The sequence below is a fragment of the Schistocerca serialis genome, chromosome 7, assembly GCF_023864345.2.
Source record: "Schistocerca serialis cubense isolate TAMUIC-IGC-003099 chromosome 7, iqSchSeri2.2, whole genome shotgun sequence".
NCBI lineage: Eukaryota > Metazoa > Arthropoda > Insecta > Orthoptera > Acrididae > Schistocerca > Schistocerca serialis.
In genome coordinates, this window is record NC_064644.1 from 405,661,778 (window position 1) to 405,688,338 (window position 26,561).

Consider the following 26,561-nt stretch of genomic DNA (forward strand, 5'->3'; position numbering starts at 1 on the left):
GTTCGCAAGTTCTTGGATGAAACGTTCCCATGCAGATGGATCGGCAAAGACGGTCCACGTTCACGGCCACCATGTTCACAAGATTTAATTTCTGTAGAGTTACGTTAAGGATGAAGTGTTCAGTTCACCAGTTCTTCATGTGCAAACTCTTACGGCACCAATACAAGATGCTGTCGAGGGGCGATGACGAAAGACATGTGGGATGTATCTGTAAAAAAAGTTTGAATTAAGCTACCATATGCAACAAATCGCGTAGTATATTCTTTAGAAACAAATTTTATTGTTGAACTAATGTACGGAAAGTCGCGGTTGAAAATTACGATTTATTTAGAAATAAAGGAGTCGACTCACAGAAAGGCAGATGCGCTGCGTCGTCTGTAGGCACACAAACACTACGGAGCTTGCCTAGCTTTCGGCAAGCACTTCCTTTTCCTAGCTTCAGTAAACACACACACACTCACATGCACACGCCTGTCTCCCTGTATTGTGCTCAGTCGATTGCTCCGTTATTCCTAAATGATTCGTAATTGTATTGTTGAAAGCTAGCAGAACGTGTTAATACGACGTTTGCTAAGATGGACGAAGCAGGTGGTCGGAAACGCCTGCAGTAACAGCTAGCGTCTGCCAGTAGCCAACGAATAAGGCATATGTGGGTCGCGAGACGATCCACATTCCAGGCGGATGTTGCTGCGCTACGTGCTCGGGAATCCCGAAGAGACCAGCCCGTCGCCTTCCAGTTGATCGAGGAGCGGCCCTGGCCTTCGCAGTGGACGACTTGGTACATACGCAGCTATTACTCAGCTACCGTAAATGCTGAAAAACGCCCACTGACAAAAGAATCTGAAAACTCAATACACTACGTATGTTACCGAGCACTGGCATAATGCCTATTGGAGATTGTATCCATGTGCTTAATATAACTAGCACTTAATTTTGAACGCAGTTGCTGTATCACCAATGCTATTGTTATTGTGATAAATGTCAGATGGTTCTACAAGTGAGAAAAATATAAATTAATGCCTATGAGTAGGAAAAATAATCATTAATGTTCCAATTCAGTATTAGCGGTGAACTGTTTGAGAGTGTCTCGCCGATTAAATATTTAGGCATAACTTTGCAAAGCGACATGGCGTGGAGCGAACATATAAGGTCGGTTGTAGGAAAGGCGAATGGGCGACTTCGGGTTTTTGGAAGAGTCCTACAAAAGTGTGGCTCATGTATAAAAGATAGCGCGTACAGAATACTTGTGCGACGCATTTTTGAGTACTGCTAGAGCGTTTGCAGTCTCCACCAGGTCCGATTAAAGTTAGACGTTGAAGAAATTCAAGGGTGTGCTACTAGATTTGATTTTCGCTAAGTGCTGTGGGGAAGGTTTAGAGAACTGGCAAATGCGACAAACTGCAGAACGATCCTACTTCCGCCAACATTTATCTCGGTTAAGGACTCTGAAGACAACATAAGAGAAATGAGGGCTCGTAAGGAAATATGTAGACAGTCATTTTTCCCTCGCTCCATTTCCGAGAGGAACAGGAAAGGGAATGACTACCTGTAATAAAACTACTCTCCGCCATGCACCGTATAGCGATTCTCGGAGTATTGATCTAGACGTTGAGTAGAAAATCTTGTATATCTGTTAGTGACTTAATTGCTTCTGTGTTTCTCTCCTTCTCGATTCTATATTTGGAAGAAGTTCTTCCAAATTTCGCCACTATAAACAAAAGTCAGTAAGTAACTAAAAAACTGCGCGTTTTTTTTACATATTGCAGTAAAGTCAACAAAATAAAGCGGACTCTCACACATCGAAAACATTACGTTAAAATGGCATGGTACAAAGAAATACGCACTTGAAAATGGGAATCATTTCCCGAAATCGGTCTAAGGCGCTGCAGTCACGGACTGTGCGGCAGGGCCCGGCGGAGGTTCGAGTCCTCCCTCGGGCATGGGTGTGTGTATTTGTCCTTAGGATAATTTAGGTTAAGTAGTGTGTAAGCTTAGGGACTGATGACCTTCGGATTTAAGTCCCATAAGATTTCACACACATTTGAACATTTTTTTCACGTTTCCCGAAACGCGTCGTGTAAATTATGAATAAAATAAAATCGTGACAGGTAGCAGAAAAGTTATTTATAAACAAACCATTAACATTTTGAGTGCCATGCCCTTAATATATGTTGCCTTCTATCCTGAAAAGACTGACATGTTCGTAATATTTCGAGCACAGCATCTTACTTAGGACCGCCAAGTCCGTAATGTTATTGGGTGCCAATCCCAACTACGATTCTGTCCCGAAATATTACGGGTAAGGCATTCTCACGAACATTGTTCTTCTTCTTTTTCGGCGTTACAGCCCATGAAGGGCCGGTCCTTGTCGATCACCAGTTTTCTACATTCCTTTCCCGACTTCGCTAGCCACTTCCGTACTCCTAACTTTTCAGAACCGTCTTGACATCATCCTGCCGTTGCAGTCTCAGTCTAACCACTGAGCGGCTATCCTCTGGCTTCGCAGTTAGCACCTTCTTTGGCAGTTGCTGTTCTTCCATTCTCCACACATGTCGCAACCACTGCAACATTCGTGCCTTTGCTTCTACGGTGGACGGTGGATTTTTAAGAAGTTCATAAAGTTCTACATTACTCCTGATTCTCCAACCACCATTTTCATATACTGCCCCATATATTTTGGGCAGTACTTTGCGTTCTCGTGAATCCATGGCGTTTCTGACCTGTCCGTGTTTAGAACATATCCATAACAACTGGTTTTGTAATTGTTTTGTAAACTGTCGTCTTCAGCTGTCTTGAAATGTTGGAGGATCCAACATGCTAAGGAAGCTGTAATAGCACCTGTTACCTGCAACTGTACTTGCCCTTACCTCTGTTGGTACCATATCATCTTCCGTAACAATCTTCTGAAATTCTTAAGCTGATTTACTCTTTCAAACCCTTCAGTCTGTCTAACGCCTCTGCATCTTGTTTTGTTTCTCGTTTTCATCATACGTTTTTTTATTATTATTATTATGACCAACCGAAATACAGTGACTTCACGTTCGAACACTACATAGCTTTCCAGGAAATATTCTCTCTTTCTCCCAAGTATGGCTATGCCGTCCGAAAATGCCATATTCTGAATGGTCCTGCTGGAAAAGTACTACCTGTTTAGCATGGTAGTTTTCGCATGACAGCTTTCAGCGCCATGACTACATACTTTTTACGTTGCAGGGCAGTCGCCCCTGCACTCTACCGCCAGCAGGGCTGCCCCACTACAGCCTGTTGGGCGGCTGTCTCTTCCGTCAGGGATGGTTCCTTAGTTTTTCAGAATTCCTCCTCCTACAAAGCAGTAGATTCCTACTGTCACGCTCAGTAGGCAGCCACTACGTTGAGACAGAAAAGGAAGAACGAAAGACACCCTCGGACCTCGAAACCTAACACCGATGATGCCGACACAACCAAGTGTTACTCAAGGGATGCCGATGGGAAAGACAACAGAAACAGCCTGACACAAGTAAGTGGGGTGATGTCAGACTTAGCTAAGAGCCCATGTGATTACCATTCCCATACTATCAAGAAAGGAGTCTCTATGGGGCTACACTTTGTCTGGAGTCTCACTAACTAACTAGTTTCGCGAGGGTGACTGCCACCAGTATAGTTCAGTGAATCTCTGAAACAAACAGACCTCTCTGCCAACTGCAAGGCGACAGTCCAGGGGGATGTCCAACATTGAAGGCAACGTATTATTATGGGCATGGCACTGGAAGTGTTAAAATTTCTCTGAAGCCTTGGTGTATCTGCCAGGATAAATGGAAAATGTTTCCCGCGGTAGCACTTGCCCGACCACCGCATACCTTGCGATAGGAATGGCAATCGCCGTTTCTCGCCGCGTCACCAATCATTAGTGACGGCGGGACAGCCGCACAAGCGCCAGCGGCGAGGTGCCGCATTACGTCATAGCCGGCCGCAGCATCACCACCCGAAATAAAGCAGGCAATTTGCTCTGTCCACGCCGATCATTATTTTTTTTTCCACTGGTACCCCCGGGCGTTACGTAGGCCTTTGACCGCTATGTGCAGTGGAAAATTATTCACAGGAAAAGGATGATCTCACAGTCTATTTCGAGTTGCTTTCTCACTATAAATGGAAGCGGTCCTTGAGCGTTTATGAATAATGAGCAACATTTCTCATGTAACACATTGCCACATTCCTCAACAATCAACTATCCTTGCGGCTTACATTAACTTTTCGCTTTGTACTAATACCACAGCATTCTGGAAAGCTTATGCAGTCAGGAGTACCTCCCCAGCATTTCGCCTTTCGGTAAGGTGTGGACTTCGCTCTAAAACAAATCTTCGTTGAATATAAGTGTTAAAAGTACTTTTTTTGGGAAATCACGCCGGCCAAGGATTTTATTTGTAAAAGACAAGAGTACAGTTTTCCGCATTCCCACATCCGTAGTACGGAAAATAAAGAAGAGTGAAGTGGCTGACGTTTCAGAACAAGTATAAAAGTGCACTGCTCACAGGAACCTTTGTTGAATTTCGCAGGCGGCGTAACCTCCCTAGCTTACAGTGTGCCAGACTTAAAACTACTGAATGGAATGGTCAGTCAGGCTGCTTATCAGTGTCTTACGCAAGAACAACAAAGCAAACGGATGCGGAAAAATAATAGCAGAAAGAACAGCAGATTGCTTGACTTCAAAACGGGGAATAGTACGAGGGGGTGCTGAAAAGTAATGCCTCTAATTTTTTATGTAAAACTCTCAAAGCTTTTTAAACAAAACAAACGTTATTAAAATTCTACATCTTTATGCTATATGTCTACATAATTATTTCTCAAAATAGTCACCGTGGCTACTAACACATTTCTTCCAACGAGAGACCAGTTTGTTGATACCGTCACCGTAGAATGGTTGACTTTGATGACGGAGCCACAATCTCACCTCTGCTTGAACCGCTTCATCACTATGAAAGCGAAGTCTTCGAAAGTGTTCTTTTAGTTTTGCAAGCAGATGAAAATCGGATGGGGACAAGTTGGGACGGCAAGGATGATGATCGATGACAGTGAACTCGAGGCGTGGGATCGCTGCAGATGTTGCAGCGCTCGTGTGTGGTCTGGCATTTTCGTGCTAAAGGGGAGGATGATCCCTGTGTGGACGAAACCTTCGAATTCGAAACTCGATTACAGCACGCAGTTTCTCACGCACAGTTGCACCGCCTTGTTAAACGCTACAATTCTGAGTCCTCCAGCGGCAGAGAGCTGCAAACACTGTATGTAGACATAGAGACTAGAGATGTAGAATGTTAACTGTGGTGTCACCGCCAGACACCACACTTGCTAGGTGGTAGCATTTAAATCGGCCGCGGTCCGTTAGTATACGTCGGACACGCGTGTCGCCACTGTCAGTGATTGCAGACCGAGCGCCGCCACACGGCAGGTCTAGAGAGACTTCCTAGCACTCGCCCCAGTTGTACAGCCGACTTTGCTAGCAATGGTTCACTGACAAATTACGCTCTCATTTGCCGAGACGATAGTTAGCATAGCCTTCAGCTACGTCATTTGCTACGACCTAGCAAGGCGCCATTATCAATTGTTATTTATCTTGGGATGCATGTACAGTCAGACCGATGTTCACCAATTATGGATTAAAGTTAAGTATTTCACCATCTGCGTCCGTTTTTCTAAGTTCTAATTTCCTTGTCATTTTCCAGACCTCACGCCAGCCTGCGTGAGCTTAAACGCGTGCCTTTCGGCTTCCTCCAAACCCCGTGAATTGGCTCCTGCCAATTCACAACATTAGCAACGTTTGTTTTCTTTTAAGAAAACCTTAAGAATTTTCACAAAAAAATTCGGAGGCAGCATTTTTCGCCGCGTCTCCGTAGATTAGAAAGGCTTTCGCTATGCAGGATATCCCGGGGGAATCGTCAACGTACAGGGATATAGCAGGAACTATCATTCGAACCAAACAAATCTAGTAAACATGTTCTCTAAAATGCGTATCTTAACAGCTAGGAGCACTTCTTCATTAGAAAAGATATGTTTCACAGTAGCGAAGATGAACAAGTACTAAGAGCTCCTAGCTCTTAAAGTATGTAATTTACAGTCCATGTTTAATAGGCTCTGACATTTCGAGTGATCGTTTCTGTCATACCTCTGAATAGTGACCACCGCTCCTACGACACCCTGTATATACTAAAACTGCACATCTCCCATTTAAGTTGGGGTAACTTCTACGTTATCATGAAGTACTACACCTTGCCACGCCATTCCATAACGGTGATTTTCGACAGACCCTTACACATTCTTCATTCTCCGATGGACATCTACAAGCGTCAGACCTTTGGCAGCCAAGAAAAGGATAACAGCGCGTTGGTCCTGTTTGGACGCATTTGGTAATAGCGTCGCCACAGTTTAAGCTTCCGCATTCACCACACGCACGTTCGAGAGACAACGAATGCTACACTGATCCATTGCCAACATGTCGATGCTTACATGCCGTCGCGCTGTTTCATATACGCTGCAGCAACGCCCTCAAATGGAAACTTTTTGATCGCCCCTTTTACATATAGTTTGCAGAAAACGATTGTGCTCCATCTGTAATGATCGCGTTATCAATGGAATTTTTTTTAAGTCCTGCTCTTCCTTCCTTGTATCAGAAAGTAACATTATGTACTGAAAAACAGCATGTATGCACAATGGATTTTACAAAGCTGTTTGTTTGGAGGGTATCGCACTGAAATGAGCCTTTTCTACTAGCAAATTCTTATCCCCCACAAAATTAACTGAAACGGATGTAAAGCACAGTGATTATAGAAACGAGTGTTGACGTAAGTATCTAATTCCACTGCTTGTTTTAGGTCAACGCGGCTTCACACACTGTTACACATTACACAAAAGAAATTGTGCAAGGGGGCAGAGAGAGCAGGAGCTTGAAACAGTGATCTGATACGGCTACGGTTCGTGTACGCTATACAGGTGTAAATATAACGATTCGCTCATTGCGCTTTGTTTATTCGGTTGGCCAGTGTGACGTAGCAGTACGGAAGTGGCCACAAAGGTGCCTCTGCATAAAAGTCTCCCACTATTCTTGTTATGAGATTTTTGAGCTACACAGTAGTCTATAAACTAGGGAACTGATGCAGCTTCTTGGATTTGAGAGTCTGCAGTGGAATATATACGTTACATAAACACAGCTAGTCACTAAAAAGATACTCAAGTGATGGAAATTCAGTTGAGGAGAGAGAAAGAGTGTGTGTGTGTGTGTGTGTGTGTGTGTGTGTGTGTGTGTCCACATCTTCTACGAAAGATGCAATATTATTTTAGTGGGCTATGATAATGTGCTTCTCTGGTTAATACATTTGCTGAATACATAATTAGTAAACTTGTTTTGCGAAACGAACAATTTCTATACGTTACGTGGTGGGACTATACAAAAAAGAAACAATAAATCTTTTGAACAACCAAATGTACTGAGATCACTGCCTCATGGGAAACACACACACACACACACACACACACACACACACAGAGAGAGAGAGAGAGAGAGAGAGAGAGAGAGAGAGAGAGAGAGTCTAGGAAGCACGCTAACAATGAATCTCTGAACTGCTCAGTTCGCTGGAGTGACACTATTCGTAAGTAATATTCAGAATTAACTGATAGTTAATGAATACATCAATGCAGAAATTATAGTCCTATGAAGTGTCAAAGGAACCTTGATATCAGAGGTCTTCCGAGGAGGCGGCCTATGTCATGTTGTCAAGACAAGTAAGCTTGTTTTAAGACACCATAAGTGCATTGTGCACTTCTGAAGGTTGATGTGGATTTTGTGAGAGAAAAATCGAAAATACTTGGCGAGAATCGGGGTCCACGGACGTTTGGCATGATTTGCACACATTGTCTAAAGCGGTAAACGAAGGAGTAAGTGACTAAGTCCGTTCGGACGTTACACCTGCCTACGTGTGCATAATTTCGAAAATCAATGGGATTTAAGTTACGCGAATGTACAAGCGTATGATCTGCGATTAATTATTTTCGACAAAACTGTAATTACAGATATTACTGAGTGCGGATAAATTCCTACAGGGACATTTCAAATAAATCTTCAATAGTGCAACACAATATTAGGCTGCGGAAACATATATCATAGTCTTCCACCCGGTACCGATATACGAGTAATTTCTTGGTTTTTTTTTTAATCCACCTTTACGTCTCTTTCCATCAGCCATCTACATATAATTTCTGATCCGTAGTACTTAATTCCTAAAATTTATTAACAGGTTTATTGATAGCTTAAGTAGACTGGAACACCACACTCTGATTATCTAAGCAGGATATACGACCTTAGCTCTATACAACAGGACCGAGAAGGTTACGGCAAACATTTCCCAATAGGATTTTCAACAGGACGGCAATGCAGCGTTTCTGAGTTGTCCCCAATGGCTGTTGAGGAGTGTGCGACTGATTACGCTTTAAAGGGTCATTGAACGATAGGGGCCTTTATAAACAGAAGTATGGTTCAAGTCTGCCCTTCCTCATATACTGTTATACAGTAGTGTATGTATTTGAATTTTATTTGATTTCTTCCCTTCTATCACTTGTTTCATTTAATTGTTAAACAGTTTCCTGTTCAACATCAAACATACCAAAGCGACAAAACTCATTTTCGTGTGTACACGCTTCATGTCAACCGAATAAAGCTTAACGAATTCTATAAATTTTCTCTAAAGATAGCAATGTTACATTTAAAAGAAACCTTGCTGCAGTGACATTTCGGAGTGTGGTGAGAGGTTTATTTCCTGCATTGTGCAGACTGAGCCAAGGCTACTACAGCTTTGGGACATGACTGAAGTGTTGTATGCCGCTGCACGCTCTAGGTCACCAGGAAGCGGCCTTTGTGCTGCTGCCGACGGGCATCAAGCGAACATCCGCCGCGGCCACAGACCGTGAACCACCCACCGGTAGCTGGTAACACATCCACTACACGTGCGATGCTCTCCTCCTGCTGTTCCTCATATAGCGACAAGTTAAAAACATGCCGTGAAGTGGCACGCGAACCAGTTGTTTGAATTACACCGAGTAATCCCTACAGTGCTCTAAGGGTGGTATTGGTTCGGTTTCCCGTGCGTACGCACGTTCTTCGTGACTTCCGTTTCTGCGTCAACAGAAATAGGCAATACGATACCTACAGTAGATTTTAAGTTTCAGCGAGATAGGGCGCTCCTGATTTCCTCTAAAATTTCACATTGTGGAATGTGATCGTTTTAGTGGTCCACGGGTTATGGTATAAGGAGGGATAATGTCGCTTGGGCGTACTGGAGTAATAGAGAATTGCTGTGCAGGTGGTTCGATGAACACTCTGCCATGCACTTAAGGATGATTTGCGGAATATCCATTTAGGTGTAGATGTAGAGTGAGTGGATTCGGACCGCGGTCGCGAGTGTGACTTCGTACGGCGCCACGTTTCAGTTCTCGTGGGAAGGCCGCTCTGCAGGCCCCCTGCGCTAGGTATTACGTGTGCGCGGCGACAGGCGTGGCCGGCCAGGCAACCCCGTCCCACGTGCCCGCCGGCTGCGGAACCAGCAGCGAGTGGGCGACGACCCGGCCGCAGCGCACCCGTGTTTGGCCATCCGCGCAGCCAGCAGCCTGACTCCCACGCTCCGCTGGACGCCGTAAATGGAGCACAGGGCCGGCTGCTGGCCTTGAGATTGCATAAATAACGCCGGCCGCTGCACGAATTAGCGCCCCGCCTCACCTTGTCGCGTAATTGTTTCGCAGACTCCTCGAAGCGCAGGCGAGGTGACTGTCTGGTCTGGTAATCTCTTTGTTCGAAGACTATCACACAGCGGCGTCCCTCCTCGGACCAAATCGTTGTTCGGCACATCACCTATACTCGGGTTTCTGTGTTCCCAGTTAAAATTTGCGTAACATAGAGGGAATCTTGCTTCGTCTTTCACTTCTTCGTTCCGTGAACGTTTACCCCGTCTAGAACGGACTCCGCTGTTCTCAAGTTTTGGCAAATTTATTTAACTTTGCCGTCGTATACCCTTCCTGTCGCTGCAGCTGCCGGTTACCTAAAGGAGGGAAGTCGTGTTTATCGCCTGTCTCTGAATTGCTATGTGTGATCATATTTTGTTTGGGGACCAGTTCAGCATTTGCCTAAACGAGTGTAGGAAACAGCCTAAAAGCCACACTGTCCGGTGCGGAGTTGATCCTAGTCTGGCTCACCTTTGTGTCCCACAAGCTAACACTGCGGGGAAGATCACGGTGGAAGTCTGCACGCTAGCTAAATCCACTTATAAATCTCCTATGTGTATTCACGTATCCACTGTTGGATAGTTTTAAACGAAAACGTCACGGTTTTATTGTGTGAAAGATTACAAACTTTCTCAGACTGCGCTCTGTTACAACGCACATGATGGATATCAACATACATTTCCCGTGATCAGATTTATGTGGGAAACTAATCGCATCTACATCAATTCGATTAAATACGTCCATGTACGGAAGGAGTAGCCGACAACCACTGGTATCTTGCTATACCACATTACTACGTAAGTAAAATCATGTAAAGTTATGTGAAAACTTTTTTTTCCAGTGCACACAAAACTCATTCTGACGGTCGAGTGTACTAACTAAAACTTTCAGTTTGGTTGGTAAGCTCCACTGTCGGTCTGAGTTTGTGTGCATTGTGAAAATGTTTTCTCATAGTTTTACGTCATTTTACTTATGCATTAAAATGGTTCAAATGGCTCTAAGCACTATGGGACTTAATATCTGAGGTCATCAGTCCCCTAGACTTAGAAATACTTATACCTAACTAACCTAAGGATATCACACACATCCATGCCCGAGACAGGATTCGAACCTGCGACCGTAGCAGCCGCGTGGTTCGGACTGAAGAGCCTATGCATTAAAGTGTTATTATAAGAAAGACATTTTCACATAACTTCATGTGATTTTACCTGCGTCGTGAAGTGGTACCTGTCTCCGTAACTGAGGTCACTAACGCACGGTTGTGTGCCGATGCTTGACTCGGATGTAAGTCGGTACGAATCCAGGTGGTGGAATTTTTTCACTCCTAGTATTTGACCCTCAAGAGGAGGAGAGATGGTCCGCAAAGTTCCTGATGGGGCGTCTGCGGCTCCTTAGAGTTGACACGACTCGGTGGTGATGGTTGCCCCAGTCGGTACGACGTGGAACGGCGTCCGTCGCTCACGACACCACGCTGTAACTAGTAGAAAAACTCCTCGCGTGGTTTAGTCATAGTTCAGATACCGTCTTTCGTGATTAATGTCAATATTTCGATAGAGCAGCGCGTCGAAGTGTATAAGCCGCTCTTGCTTCTTCACTGATGAACGCGGCAATTGCACACCTCGATGACGCGATGACTCCCTTTACCTGAAATGATGACCACCAGTTTTCATTTGTTGTGAGTCCGCGACAGACCTTTCATCTTGCGCGAACTGGCTACCTGTAGTTCCTTTTATTATGTCCGGTTAGATAATGGATGTTGAATATTAATAATATAAGGTCTTGAATCTTCAATTCATCACCCAAGTCGTGGCCACATTATGGCATTGCGAGGATGTTGATAAATTGTTATTCCGTCGTCAAGACGTCGTTACGTTGCGTGTTCAATAACTACACGGCGTAATTCCAGAGATAACATATACTTAAGCAATGTTCAGAATGCGTCGTAATCTTGGGGCAAATCGATGACTGTTCACTTTTAAATAACCATGAATTCACTTTTCAATTCATAATATTCTAATTGTCAATTAATTGTCACTCGAGACCGCTACGGTCGCAGGTTCGAATCCTGCCTCGGGCGTGGATGTGTGTGATGTCCTTAGGTTAGTTAGGTTTAACTAGTTCTAAGTTCTAGGGGACTAATGACCTCAGAAGTTGAGTCCCATAGTGCTCAGAGCCATTTGAACCATTTTTTGAATTGTCACTAATACACATGATAATGTCTATTCAGTTATGTAGGCGACATGAAGAATAGAAGTTTGAATTCAATTTTATTGTTCTTTGTAATTAATTGTCCCTACGCTGAGCAAGCACACCGATTTCTCTCAGGGAATTGCTTCCGTTTTTATTAGTAATCCTTTCGCTGACGACTCGGTGCAATTGTAAGTTCTTCGTGTTTGCGTTTGTCTGTTACCTACTCGAGACTAATAATTGTTTTTCTGTCGGCGATCTTTCTTTTTCAGTGTCTTTGAATGTTCGTGCTTATTCAGTATCACGAAGATTAAGTCCCATCACAAATCTCACACGATTTAATTTCGTCGTTAATCTCCGTATCCCGTTATCTTGCTAACGGTAAAGATGACTTTGCTTTAGTATAACTTCTGAATAATACTTCAGTCGATATTGCAAACTTTCAAACTTCCGATTAGCTTAAAACAATCTAGCAGCGCTTACATGCATGCTACTATCGCAATAGTGCTGGAGAGCGACTAGATAGCAACTGAAGCTAACATTTCCATTTCCGAGTTACATTGTAGTCACATCGAACTTCCTTTTCGATGCGGCCACAACTCTCTTCTATGGTAAATGTTATCTTTGGCCAATTTACCATCTAGGCTTTAACCTTCGTTATTAGTTATTTTGCAATTCTTTCTTTGATGTTTTTGTTGCGTATCCTATCATATTCTTTCATTCAGTCTCTATTTCATGATAAATATTATTATTCACATGACATTCCTGTTGATCAAATTATCACAAGTGTAAATTTTGTCGTCAGTAGCTGTCGTCACTGTCAGGATGACTAATTTTCCTACTTCTTTTACAACAAAGGGTTGTTTATTAAGGTTTCTGTAATTGGGGCATTATACTGATCACCAGAGTTTATTCCATTTTCCTGGGTTAAATTCCAAAAATTTAGACAGTCTCTGCTGAACCGAGCGAGGTGGCGCGTCTGCTGAACCGAGCGAAGTGGCGGACGCTAAACCCTTCCTTCCTTCTCTCATGAAGTGAGGCCATGATCTTTCCGTCGAATAAGGACGTTAAGCTCGGCGGACCCTTCGTGCTATTCGCTAGGAGTAGGCCACTACCATGACAAGCCAACGCGTCTTGACTATGTGGCAGGTTAAGTACCAATGTGCTATTTCTGAGGCACCTCGCGTAGTGGTGATGGGACCCTCTGTAGCAGAATGGGCCTCTATTGGACGCGAGAGGCAGGCTATGTGACAGCTCCGGTTTCATCCCTTCCAGTCCCTTCATCCATTACAGCACAAAACCCAAAACTACACTGTACGAGCATTCCTCAAATTCAAGCGCGCGGCACAGCTACACAATTGACATTTCGGAACAGGTCGGATGATGGCAACGGCAAATAGCCTCCACTAGCGGCGATGCAGGATTCTTGCATCTGATCCCCCATATGCATTCCATGAGCATGAGACCTTTTTCACTGGTAAACCGGTATGGAAGAACAGAAGCCTGTGTCTGTTATCCACGCATGGGCTGAGAATGAACCGCTTCGCTTGCTCTTGACCATTTTACCAGTTTTTTCCTGAAATGGAAATAAATTTGCAGTAAATCATCAAATTTACAAATATTCTTGTTAAGAACTACATTTGGTATCTTGCTTTCAGTTGCAAACGGAAAAGGTTTTGTAATTACTCAACACGCTAACTCACAACATATAGTGTCTGTGGGAGAAACACGATTCTTTTAAATTCACTCCGCAACTTCGCAGCACTTTGTATGTGGGAAACCACCTGAAAACCACATCTAGGCTAGCCAGCTAAACTGACCTCGTCGTTAACCCGCAAAGCGGATTCGATCCGGAGCAGGCTTGCCTCCCACAATCGCGGCGGCGACGCGTTAACGCTCTCGGTTATCCAGGTGACACTTCGTTCACCTCCAGTTGTGTAAAACAAAATTTATTTCTGCCTTATTGGTTATCTTGATCATTACGAATGATACGAGGATGTATTATCATTAAGTAAGGAAGACTTCTAGAGTATACGCTGGATATGACAAACGGTAGATAAATAACAAAAGATACACCGACAGAGTGGGTTACATGCTGACTAAATTGTAATAAACTCAGGCATTAAGCCAGCTAATCATAATGCACTAAAACTGCTAAGACTTCCACTGCACATGTGTTATGACAAGAAACGACGGTTTTCACGAACACGCCGGCCGCTGTGGCCGAGCGGTTCTAGACGCTTCAGTCCGGAACCGCGCTGTTGCTACGGTCACAGGTTCGAATTTTCCTGACTGGGGCATAGATGTGTGTGACGTTCTTAGGTTAGTTAGGTTTAAGTAGTTCTAAGTATAGGGGACCGATGACCTCAGATGTTAAGTCCCATAGTGCTTAGAGCCATGTGGACCTATTTTTTTCACGAACAGCGCGGAAACTGATGATCGGCGGCCATGAACCAGCAAAAGCGCGGATGAAAAGCGGCCGATTGTTCTCAGCGGATGGGAGGTGGAGGGAGATCGCCGTAAGAGTACGTGACACCTTCACGGCCACACTACGTTTTAAGTTTGTTTATATTGGAATATGCGTGAAATGAGTTCGTTGCGTCATTAACAAAGTGACTTCTGACTCCTATGGCACAGAAATTGCGTTTAAAGTTACGTAACTGAAAGACTAGTGCAAAATCGGAGTGGGGAATTATAATTAAGTGTTTATTGTTAATAGTGTCGCGGTTCATAAGCTCTACCTGGCAAAGATACTGTCGACGTAGTTACTTCACAAGTGATCGTAGCAAATATTGTCAGTGAAAATGCGTCAGCAATTGTGTTTTGGATGTGAAAAGTTGCTTCACATAAGCTTCCATAAGATTAGTACAGAATTTTGAATAACAATAAAGTAATTGTTTTTACATCACGAAGGTCAATGTTTCATGTGGACTCTTCTAGGGCAGTTTGATTTTTGACGAGTCTACTTCACACGGACACAAACATAGGATACCGCGCCATTTAACATTCGATTTAACAATATTGCTTGTCTCTCAGCTAGTTACATTGCTAACTTAGTTTTCTGATTGGGCTATACCCCGTTTAGGCGCCATCATGAAAGGTAGACACTATTGTCAGTATACTATTTGACATCGTTTATTACTTTGTCATAGTTTCTGGCTTATTTATCCATAGCAGGTCGAGAACGGAAATGGAGAAATGCGAATATCCGGACGTAGTTTTCTAACGATGTCCTTGAACATTAAGTGCATCATACTATATTTTTTGTTATCTTCAAACGAATCTAATATTTAATAAGGACGATGGAAACGAAATGCGCCTCAAATATTTCACTTTCGAAGAGCCAAAGGCTGGGCACTCTGCGCTCAGTTTTAGGCAAAAGCAATGTCGAACAATGAAAAAAGGAAGAAAGACTGGGTTTAACGTCCCGTTGACATCGATCTCATTAGAGACTGAGCACACGCTCTGATTGTGTCAAGGTCAGGGAAGGAAATCGACCCTTCGAAGGAACCATCCCGGCATTTGCCTGGAGTGATTTAGGGAAATCACTCACGGAAAACCCAAATCTGGATGTCCGGGGCCGACTGGGGTGGCCGAGCGTTTCTAGGTGCTACAGTCGGGAACCGCGCGAGCGCTACGGTCGCGCGGTTCGAATCCTGCCTCGGGCATGGATGTGTGTGATGTCCTTAGGTTAGTTTGGTTTAAGTAGTTCTAAGTTCTAGGGGACTGATGACCTTAGAAGTTACGTCCCATAGTGCTCAGAGCCATTTTTTGGATGGCCGGACGCGGGTTTCAACAGTAGTCCTCCCGAGTGCGAGTCCAAAGTGCTAACCAAAGCACCACTTCGCTCGGTTCGTACAATGATACAATTTTGCAGGCACATTCAGTGACATATGTTGTACTGCGTTCCGAATATAGTTAGTTGTAAAGAAGTAGTAAATTAAAACGTCATGCCTGGAGCTGAAGTTTTATTGCGTGCCAATATAAGCAGAAGCTAGTTCTTCACGCGTGTAAGTGTCTTTGACGTCATACCTCCTATACCGGGGCCAACTACATAACGATCCATGCAACGAACTTGTGACGTCACACTAGTCGGCTTGTCCGGCATACTTCGCGAACTCTCGGTGCTGTGCAGAGCTCGCGGGAAATCAATATGTAATGGAATAGGTACCCACTGAAGGTCTTAACTTTGGCGAGTGCTGTCGAGAGATTGTATGCTTTTAAATGCCCAGTCAAGAATTACTAAACTCGTCTGAAGTAGTTACTTGCTCCCCACCGGGCACGGCTGCTGGCATTCACGTTGCCCGACGTAGCGCCCGGCGTGTCTTTCTCGTGGGTCTCGTCCTACACATTGTGTCGTACAATGATATAGTTTTGCAGGTATATTCAATGGCATATCTCAATCCTGTCTGTAAACTGTGTTGCGAATAGAATCGGTACTGAAAGAGTACTAAATTGAAACGTCATGTCTGATGTGCTGCCGTTTTATTTCACGAAAAGCGAAAACGTATTAAGCGATAAACTTCTTTCCTTTCGTCACTTTTTTGGGGGATACCAGCGAGAAAAAGTTTGCCAAAGTTTTGAAATTACGTGTTAAATTAGCTGGAAGTTTTAAGTTCTCTTACTGGCAAATACTGGATGAATAAAGTCCAAGCATTTGCGCACCATCAGTTACCCTGCCTTAAGACCAACCACAGTTCATAACTGCAGTACTCGAGTTACTGCGTTAAATCTTTCATGTAAGGTTACAGCTCTTATTGAGCATATTACGACAGCATTTACAATTACGCAAAATAATGAAAATAAAATTTTTGTTGCCCCTGGAAGCCGTTTGATAGGCAACCTGCGACTGGTTCCGGGTTCCGGAACAGTGGCTTAGTAATACAAATATTAGAGAAATCACCCTAACTTAGTGCATCTTGTGCAATTTCCAGCGTTACACATTGCGCACATTGTTGTGTGCTTTTGACCTCTTTGTAACAGGATGAGTGCTTCTCTCTAGGCCAGGCCGCCTGGCGTCGTGGTTGTGGAATGTAGCTGACTCCTCGTGGATAACTTGTGTTGCAGAATGGGAGGCATCACTCAGAGGCCGTGGACACCCACCAAGAGGCGTGGCCCGATCGCCGCGGAGTTCTCCGGTCCAGGACCGGCCTGCGTCACCTTACCCAACCTCATCGGTGAGTACCACATCCATCTACCATGGTGCAAGACGCATTAACACCACAATTTGTTTCAAGTTAGTCTAAGACAATAACATTCTTTTTACGTGTGGAGAGTTTGGCATTCACTACTGCAGGCCCATATTCGTTTTACAAAAAGAGAAAAATATGAGGAGGATCAACATTGGTGCTGGCCATTGTGTGAGGTTCATTCAAATGAAAACTGGTCAGTGCGTCTACCTGTCCGCAGCTCTGTCTTGCGGTAGCGTTCTCGCTTCACGCGCACGGGGTCCCGGGTTCGATTCCCGGTGGGGTCAGGGATTTTCTCTGCCTCGAGATGTGTCTTTCATCATCATTGACTCGCAAGTCGCCGAAGTGGCGTCAGCTAAAAAGACTTGCAATTTCGGCGGCCGAACACTCCGCATGGGGTCTTCCGGCCAACAATGCCGTACGATCATTTCATTTGCAGTGCGTCTACCTCCGCCTTGTACGTAAGGTGGCACCACGTAACTGCGGGTATGGTGACGCCATCTATTGGTAGAGATACTGACGCGTGCGCATCGTTTGATGTTGCATAGCGCCAGTGTGGTTTCACGCCAAAGAGAAGATGGTCACACAAGTTATCGTCAACTATCGAACATGCAGTCGGGTAAGCAGAAGTGATTCGATTTTTGGAGACCGTGAAATGTATTGGTGGATGAAGGTTGTGTATGGTGAGTACAGTCAGAGTTGCCCGCATCTCGTGGTCGTGCGGTAGCGTTCTCGCTTCCCACGCCCGGGTTCCCGGGTTCGATTCCCGGCGGGGTCAGGGATTTTCTCTGCCTCGTGATGGCTGGGTGTTGTGTGCTGTCCTTATGTTAGTTAGGTTTAAGTAGTTCTAAGTTCTAGGGGACTGATGACCATAGATGTTAAGTCCCATAGTGCTCAGAGCCACAGTCAGAGTCGTTCAAGTGTTGTTGGAATGGCGCAAACGATTCCTTGAGGAGCGCGAGTCACTGGAAGACGATGTTCATCCTGGACAGGCTCTTCGTGTCATCACAACGGAAATGGTTGCCGAAGTGAATGCTTTACAGAACCTTAGACGAGCCATCAAGTCGAAACGCCGAGGCATGTTGTCCAATGGCGATATCCTCCTGCATGATAATGCCCGCCCACACACGGCCAATGCGGTGAAGAGTGCAGCAGTTTCGGTGGGAAACGCTGGAACATCCACCGTACAGTCCTGACCTTTCACTGTGTGACTTTCATGTGTTTGGACCTCTAAAACAAGCTATTCGCGGACATCGATTCGCAATGGACGACGAAGTGTGTGACTGGGTCCAGGCCTGGATCCGACAGCACCCTACTAGCTTCTTCAAGGATGGAATTGACCGGCTAGTGTCGCAATGGGATAAATGTGCCGACAGTTTTGGCGACTATTTTTGAGTATGTGTACTTTGTGTAACCACATTTCTGAGTTAATAAAATCGTTACGGTTGCTTTACACTAGTGATAGGGTTTCATTTGAATGTGCCTTATACTATAACTGTAACACCATGAAGGTGGATTTACTTACCATTATGACTCTCCTCTTCTTCAGTGGTCCACACAGACTAGGTCTGTGTGATCTCTTCTTATGGGGTAAGTCAAAGATCGTGTGTTCCTGCCTCCACTGACACTCAAATTGAAGGAAGTATAATTAATGTGACCATGATGTGCTATGACGTGTGTGGCAAGAATTTGACTATGGTATTGACGTTTCCCACGTCACAAACGGTGCCCGTATTGAACACCTGTAACGCGAATTAAAACCTTGGAGAGGTGCTCTATCTACTACAGTGTGTCTGATTTTCGTATGTCTTAAAATTTCCTCGCAGTCATCTTCTGCAATCCTGGAGTTACTTACAAATGGCTTTACTTATTCGTTGTTTACGTCGCGGAATGTCTTCCATCGGGGCAAATCGCTGTTCACTACACTGTTACGAAACCAGCAGTGCCGCAGGTGTACTGCTCTTGTAAAGCGTACCTTACTTTACCCTCAGGTAAAGATCTTCATCATTTTGGGTAGTTTATACACCACGGATGTAGCGGAAAAAGAGCTTATCAACACATTTTCAGTTTCGAAACATCTACAATGTTACGGAGTAGCCTTTGTATCATTTTCATGGATGATTTCTCGAGCTTCTTTGGAATGCTTTTCACCGTTCATAATCCAGAGCGCCTAAAGTACTCATCAGTCAAATTATTCCGTTTCGAAATATAGACACTCATAGTTTGTAGCGTAATGCTTTTTTGTAGCGTTAAATTCGAGAAAATTTGCAGTTATTGTTTGAAATCATCGTCCACGGTTTCTTTAGGATTTTCAGTATCGCATGTTGCTAATGATCCCGTCGAGTGAGGTGGGTTGTCAGCCTTTCAGTGTTTCACCAACATACGTTCTTACCCAGACTATCGAAAAACAACTCGCCGTCATCGATCCTTACTCCACTGACACTGGCGCCAGAATGAACGCAAAGTCTAAATTTAGCCTGCACCACCCAGGAGCCCGTATTACCTCATCTGCAAAAAATAAATAATATACTCCGCCTGGGTATGTGTCACACTGCTTGCACCGTAACTACACAGTGAACAGTTGTTTCCCTACTAGGAGAAAACATGCAGCAGCATACTCCACTATTACAAAAGTCAAAAAACCACTTTTATCCAACACAGCTGTTTGTTACTTAAACATTGATCAACTTTAAACTAGTGATGAAAGTTTTTTTTACCTAAACCAGGTTTGGAACCAACCGTGTCAACAACCACCACATAACGCGTGCCCTAGCTACCTCGCATACGCAAGCAGTGTATTAGTTTTGAAACGGTAGACTTCGCAATAGACTGACCATCGGGCACGAACTCTCCACCAAGTGGAGCACCCCGTCATTCGCAGAAGAGTTCTCCAACACAAGAGGAGTCTTGTGTGTGTGTGTGTGTGTGTGTGTGTGTGTGTGTGTGTGTGTGTGTTTTATGCAGATGTCGGAACAGAGCCGTGCTTGTTCTGCCAGCAGCAGCAGCGACATACAAGGAACAGCTCTTGTGACTGCGACTAAAGTCGTTTGAATTATGTCAGCTTCCCCCCCCCCCTCCCCCCCCCCCCCCCCAGCTAGTTGTCAGCTAGACTTAAGTATCACATTCGTTGTTTTGCCATTTGCTTAACAGTTCTTCAGACGAATACGGCAAGCCGTTGGAAAAGAAGTGAAGAGTTCAGCCTCCCGTCGACATGGAGTCCAGCATTCTCGGAGCACTAGTGCAAATAGAGGACTGGTGGAGATAGTGTCCTTGAAGATTACAGAAAGTTAGTCCAAAACACTGGAATCTCTTCCCTTGCGAAGACTCTTTCCGAGTGACATTCGCCGGCATCAGCTTTTGCTGCTAATTATGATACACCCTCTAAGCATATTTTGCACTTACGCGCCTCTGACACATCTCTCAGCTTGGCGTCGCAAGTGCCGATTGCATCGCGTGGGACTTAAACCGACCTTCTATGAGTCTTTGGTGTGGAGGGAAAGGAAGACAGAAATATCAGATTACCGTCCAGTCGACGAGGAGATCATTAGAGATGGAGCAAGCATTTTGCTTGGGGCAGGAAATCGACCTTGGTCTTTTCATAGGAAGCAGACCGGCATTTGCCTCAAGCGATTTAGGAAAGTCAAGAAAAACGTAAACCGGAATTTGTACCGCTGTCCTTCCGCATAAGATCCCAGTGTTTTACTGCTGCACCACCTCGCTTCGTGGGTGTGGATGGAATATTCTCGAGTTATTAGCCGATCGACAGCAACGTGATAACGATTGACATAGAGCTAGATGGTTCGAATACTGACAGGGCAAGAGAATATCAGGTCATAAGACATTGTATTTTTGGGGCTTCTCGAGAGATGTAGCCTACGTGTAAAAACAGGATTCCACCCTTCCTCTTCTCCCATTCCTATCACCGTCAGTGCACCACGGAAGTACGCACCATAGTTACCGACTCAATACAAACAACAACTGACCGGTGGTACAAGTAAGCCATAGAAGTGCGTCCTGTGTAGAATGGTTTGCTTCCGATTAAGGTAAGAGGCGAGGCACTGGCAGAAGTAAAGCTGTGAGGACGGGGCGTGAGTCGTGCTTGGGTAGCTCAGTTGGTAGAGCACTTGCCCGCGAAAGGCAAAGGTCCCGAGTTCGAGTCTCGGTCCGGCACACAGTTTTAATCTGCCAGGAAGTTTCATATCAGCGCACACTCCGCTGCAGAGTGAAAATCTCATTCTGGAGACTTAGAAAAAGTACCTCAAGTGAACCTTTAAAATCAAACAACGAGATGAACTCCATGCTGCATGCCAAATAGTTAAAGAAGACTAAAACCTACACCTCCAGAGGATTCTGGGGAGTAACAAAGCGCTCTAAAAGTCAAAGTTAGTCCCATCAGCAGTGATGAGTTTTGAAGGCAGGGCAACAGTTCCTCGCTGCTTTTTTGAAAAGGCCCAGTTGCGGTGGTTAGCCGATGCCATCCTCCGACACTTTAGAGAAATGGAAACCGAGTATGAGTTTATAGTATGGACTACTGCTACTGATTATGCTGGTGTAGTGTTTGTTTGTTAGACGTCATTATAGACATGAAAGAAATGGAGAGAATGAAACCGAATTTTGGGATACAGCTTGTTCGTTTGGAATATCACCAATGGGACGCCAAGCTTAATGACACACCTGGCAGAAGAATTACCTGGTCAGTGTCACACGCACATACTCCATGAGACACCTATCAGAGATTTGGAATGTGATGACCAGTTTCTACCACATGATCATTATCAAGTGTGATCATATACATACATATGCTAATTGCAGGTCTTACATACAGTCACAAATAAAAAAGGGCGAAGTTTATCCAAATGTAATGATGGCCCACGTAACGACGCGCCACTTAGGCTCAAAATGGTTCAAATCGCTCCGAGCACTATGGGCCTTAACATCTGAGGTCATCAGTCCCCTAGAACTTAGAACTACTTAAACCTAACTAACCTAAGGACATCACACACATCCATGCCCGGGGCAGGATTCGAACCTGCGACCATAGCAGCAGCGCGGCTCCGGACTGAAGCGCCTAGAACCGCTCGGGCACACTCATTAGTTTCTTGAGACAAGATGTTCTACTGGCACTTTGTTGTGGCTGCTGCCAACCATTCTGATCGTGTTAACATCCATATTAAATGAGCGGAATAACAGCCGCCGCTCTCGTTTGTGTCCTCGTTACTCTGGCGCCACTAACTATTGCTAGTAATGACACGAGTAAACCTGCGGCCGTGTCTCGCGGACTACGCTTTCCAGGTGCGGTTTCATCGGTAAAACACCCGGCCGACCTTCGCGGGCAAGGTGGTTCGCTTTGTTGTCCGACCGCCTGGAGCAGGCGGGTCACCGGCACCGAGGCCTGGGTTCGATGCCCGCGCGACCCGATCACGGGAAAACGCCGGGCAGCTGTTAGCCGACACCTGCTTCTCACTCGCAGTTTTCCTCCTCATTACATACACCGTATCTTCTTGTAGAGTGTCTCCTATGTGACTAATAGAAGAAAGATTTCTTGTTATTATGGGTATACGATGCTTTCCCAATAATTAGAAACAGCCCATACATTTTTATTTTGTATTCTGTTTTTTAGGATTGTGCGAATTCTCATTTCGATTGGGCCCGCAGAGCAGTACACGTCAAAATACGATATTTTGAAAAGATTAGGTCCAGACTAGGTGCTATAAGTTTAATATTCTTTATTACGGTAGCTGTTTCGGCTTTATTGCCATTCTGAAATAACCTGTGAATAGCATTGGTGAAATTATTTACACATATGGTGGTTGTCTATATGAATAATTATACATTGGTACTTACGTCTAGTTTGAGTTGACGACCATACTGTACCTATAGCAAACTGTTGTTTTCCAATTCGTAGATACGACGTGCCACGCAGTAATCATAAATGTATGGAATACAGTTTGTCACTTATTTGTCAAATAAACGTTAAATCGTACGTTATACGAAAGAGCTATCAAATAAGTGACAAAATGTGTTCCACACGTTTATAATTACTACATGTCGCGTAATCTCTACAAATTGGACAACGACAGTTTACTATAGATGAAATACGGGCGACAAATCAAACTAGAAGTAAGCCAACCACCATATGTGTAGATAATTTCACCATTGTTCTTTGCAGGTTATTTGGGAACTTCAGTAAAGCCGAAACAGCTGTCGTAACAAAGAATATGAAACTTATTGCGGTTAGTCTGGACCTATCGCTTTCAAAAATTCTCCTGTAGTTTCACGTGCACAATTTTCTGCTACAGATGTTTGTCTGCGTTTATTATCCCTTACATAGGATGTGGGGCAAGCAATTACACGTACCGTAACTGAAAACTCTTAATTCTGAATGTGCTAACTGGGACAGAAGAATGCAATGGTTAATTTAGGCATTGCTGAAAGTTCCTTATATTAGGGCAATGTCATAAAAAAGCCGCAGTTGTTCTGGCCACTTACATACATTAAACAAACAATTATTGAGTCGTGGTCTGATTATGTAGTTTGGCCGATAATTGCCTGTTTTTAGAGTTTACTGTATTGTCTTCAGAGACGAAATAATCGCTCAGTTTTGGAAATGAATCGACATGAATCTTAAATGAGAAATAGTCCTAGTGTCTCTTGAAGTAATTTACTGAATTCAGCGTCTACCATTGCTCCAGCTCATTTAGTCACTTAGTGAGCCTAAATCCCATTATTTTTCCCAGGACACAGTCGAACGGAAACTCTACAAACTATCCCCTATGGTTTGATATACCTGGACGTTTGGGTACAGTACATTACGGACATTAAGTAAAAACAGTTAATAAGAGACATTTACCAAGATTTCTGATTGGCTTAAGAATTGGAAGTCAGACAAGTACCATCTTGAAGAGATATAGAGGTAACATAGAGTGTGCAAAACAGAGTGATAAAGACAATACTGTTAACACTGTATAATAATATCTTGGTAGCAGCTGACAACAAATTGTTCACTGATGATGTAGTGACTTCGTAGGAGATAAATGTAACGGAAAACCACGGAAATTATTAAGTACTCCAAATTTTGACAGGATTCTGAGCGTGGCGATAGGGAAAAACCTGTAAATAAGTTAATCTACAAGTGATATAGCCAATCACAGTTGGAATGAACCTTGTACAGGTACAAACAAAAGGCACCACGGTCATTCAGTCAACCATCTTTAGCTGAAGATTTGTTTGAGCACAATATACATTGTGTCCATAAAGTCCGTTTACAAATTCCAAATTTTATTACAACGGCATTTGTTGAAATATTTTAACAACATTTCTTTTATTGTAATCAGTGTTTATAAAAGTTTTTGCCAGTGTTTAATAGACCTCTATATGGGCGCCTTTAGTTGCAAGAAGCACATCAAGACTATACTAGATTTCTTGCCGTGTTCACTGTAGCATAGCGTCAACAGTGGTAGCAATGGCATTACGAATCCTTTGCTTCAAGTCAGCAGTGTCCCGTATCTGTGTTTGATGCACGATATCTTTTGCATACCCCCGTAAAAAAGACAAGGGAGTGATATCTGGCGAACGCAGTGGCCAAGGAATTGGCCCATTCCTCCCAATCCATCTGCCTGGAAATATTTCATTGAGGAACGGACGAACATGCAGTCCCCAATGTGGTTGGGCACCATCTTGCTGGAAAATGATAGTTGGTTGCAAGTGAATCAGTTGTGGTGCGACATATTCGGTCAGAAGGTCGAGGTAAACATCTGCAGTAATATTGCTGACTCGCTGAATAAAAATGGACCAATTATTCGGTTGCACATGATTCCACACCACACATTCAATTTTGGACTATCCCAGTGAAGCTTCCTAGTCACATGAGGGTGTTCAGATCCCCAGATTCTCACATTGTGTCTGTTTAATGTCCCAGAAACATGAAAAGTTGCCTCGTCACTGAAACAAACTCGCTTGAGGAATGCTTCATCCTCCGAAAAGCGTTCCTGCATGTTGAGTGCAAACTCTGTCCGTTTTGGCTTGTCATTTGGCTCAAGTGTCTGTAGCAGTTGCACTTTGTAAGCGCACAACGGTGAGTTCTTGTACAGTTGAACGTGGTAGTTGCAACTGTCTGGCAGCAGTGCGGATGGACTTCGTAGGTGAACGAGTGAAGGCATTTAAAATGCGATCGATGTTTTCCTCGGATGTTCTTGGTCGCCCGCTCCTCCCTTTATCCGACAGTCCATATCTCCATATGTTTTTGTGCCATGCACGGATTGAAGGAATCGATGGTGGATCTCTTCCATACTTCGTTCTGAAGTTTCGTTGAGTCTGAACATCCGATTTTGTCTCTATAAACCAGGACACACATTGTCCCTTCTCTTTACGAGTTGCCATTTTATAGAGTCTCAGTTCCATCCGCCAACAGAGTGGCTGAAACACAAAATTTTAGTATATATAAAAACTTTAAACATGATTACAATAAAAGAAATTTTGTTAAAATATTTCAACAACTGCCGTTGTAATAAAATTTTGAAGTTGTAAAGTGACTTTATGGACACACTATGTATAAAGAAATTGAAGGTAAAAATGCTACCCATCGACGACGAATCTAAGTTATCAGAACAGTAATTGTTTTCATTTCTTTACTGTCAGCCAACACAATTCTGTAATCCACTCCAATAGGACCACAGCTGATTTTCCAATTATTGTCCAACTGAGTTCCCATTCAGACTCTAACGGCTCGACGTTGACCGAATTTTAAGCTGTACTCTCCCTTTATCTCCTAAACGTCTGTCTGGAGATAACTCTTGAATTCTGCTCTTTAAGAACTCTAAAAAAAGGCCAAGGCACAAACCTAAACGGATAGAAAACTACAAAATAAATGAAAATTTGTGGCATGGCAGGATTTTTTACGTCATGAACTAATTTGTTACTCTTGGAGCAAATTAACACAGTACTGAAACTTCCTAGCAGACTGAAACTGTGTGCCGGACCGAGACTCGAACTCGGGACCTTTGCATTTCGTAGGAAAGTGCTCTACCGAATGAGCTATCCAAGCACGGCTCACAACTTTACTTCCGCCAGTACCTTGTCTCCTACCTTCTAAACTTCCTGCGAGCGGGAGAGCTTCTGTGAAGTTTGGAAGGTAGGAGACGAGGTACTGGTGGACGTAGAGCCGTGAGGAAGTGTTGTGGGTCGTGCTTGCGTAGCTAATTTGGTAGAGCACTTGCCCGCGAAAGGCAAAGGTCCCGATTTCGAGTTTTAATCTCCCAGGAAGTTTCATATCAGCGCGTACACCGCTGTAGAGTGAAAATTTCATTTTGATATCACGCCAGTATTTGTGAATGGGCTGAGATGGGAAGTAGCCGAGCCATTCTGGTCGACGTTCGAGTGAAATCACAGAAATTTCCTAGGAGAGTTGCACACGCCTTGTAAGGAGCGAGCGCAAGTAAAACTCCTTGG

At 44.1% G+C, this 26,561-nt stretch overlaps 1 protein-coding gene across 3 annotated transcripts in view; it reads left to right on the forward strand.

The window, feature by feature from the left end:
* Positions 1-26,561, forward strand: part of LOC126412100 (outer dense fiber protein 3) — a 111,556-nt gene that overhangs the window by 20,161 nt on the left and 64,834 nt on the right. For all 3 annotated transcript variants that reach the window (XM_050081518.1, XM_050081520.1, XM_050081521.1), the window contains exon 2: positions 16,993-17,102. In XM_050081518.1, coding sequence (XP_049937475.1) covers positions 16,994-17,102 — 109 coding nt within the window. In that variant the 5' untranslated portion in view covers position 16,993. The remainder of the gene's footprint in view (positions 1-16,992; positions 17,103-26,561) is intronic.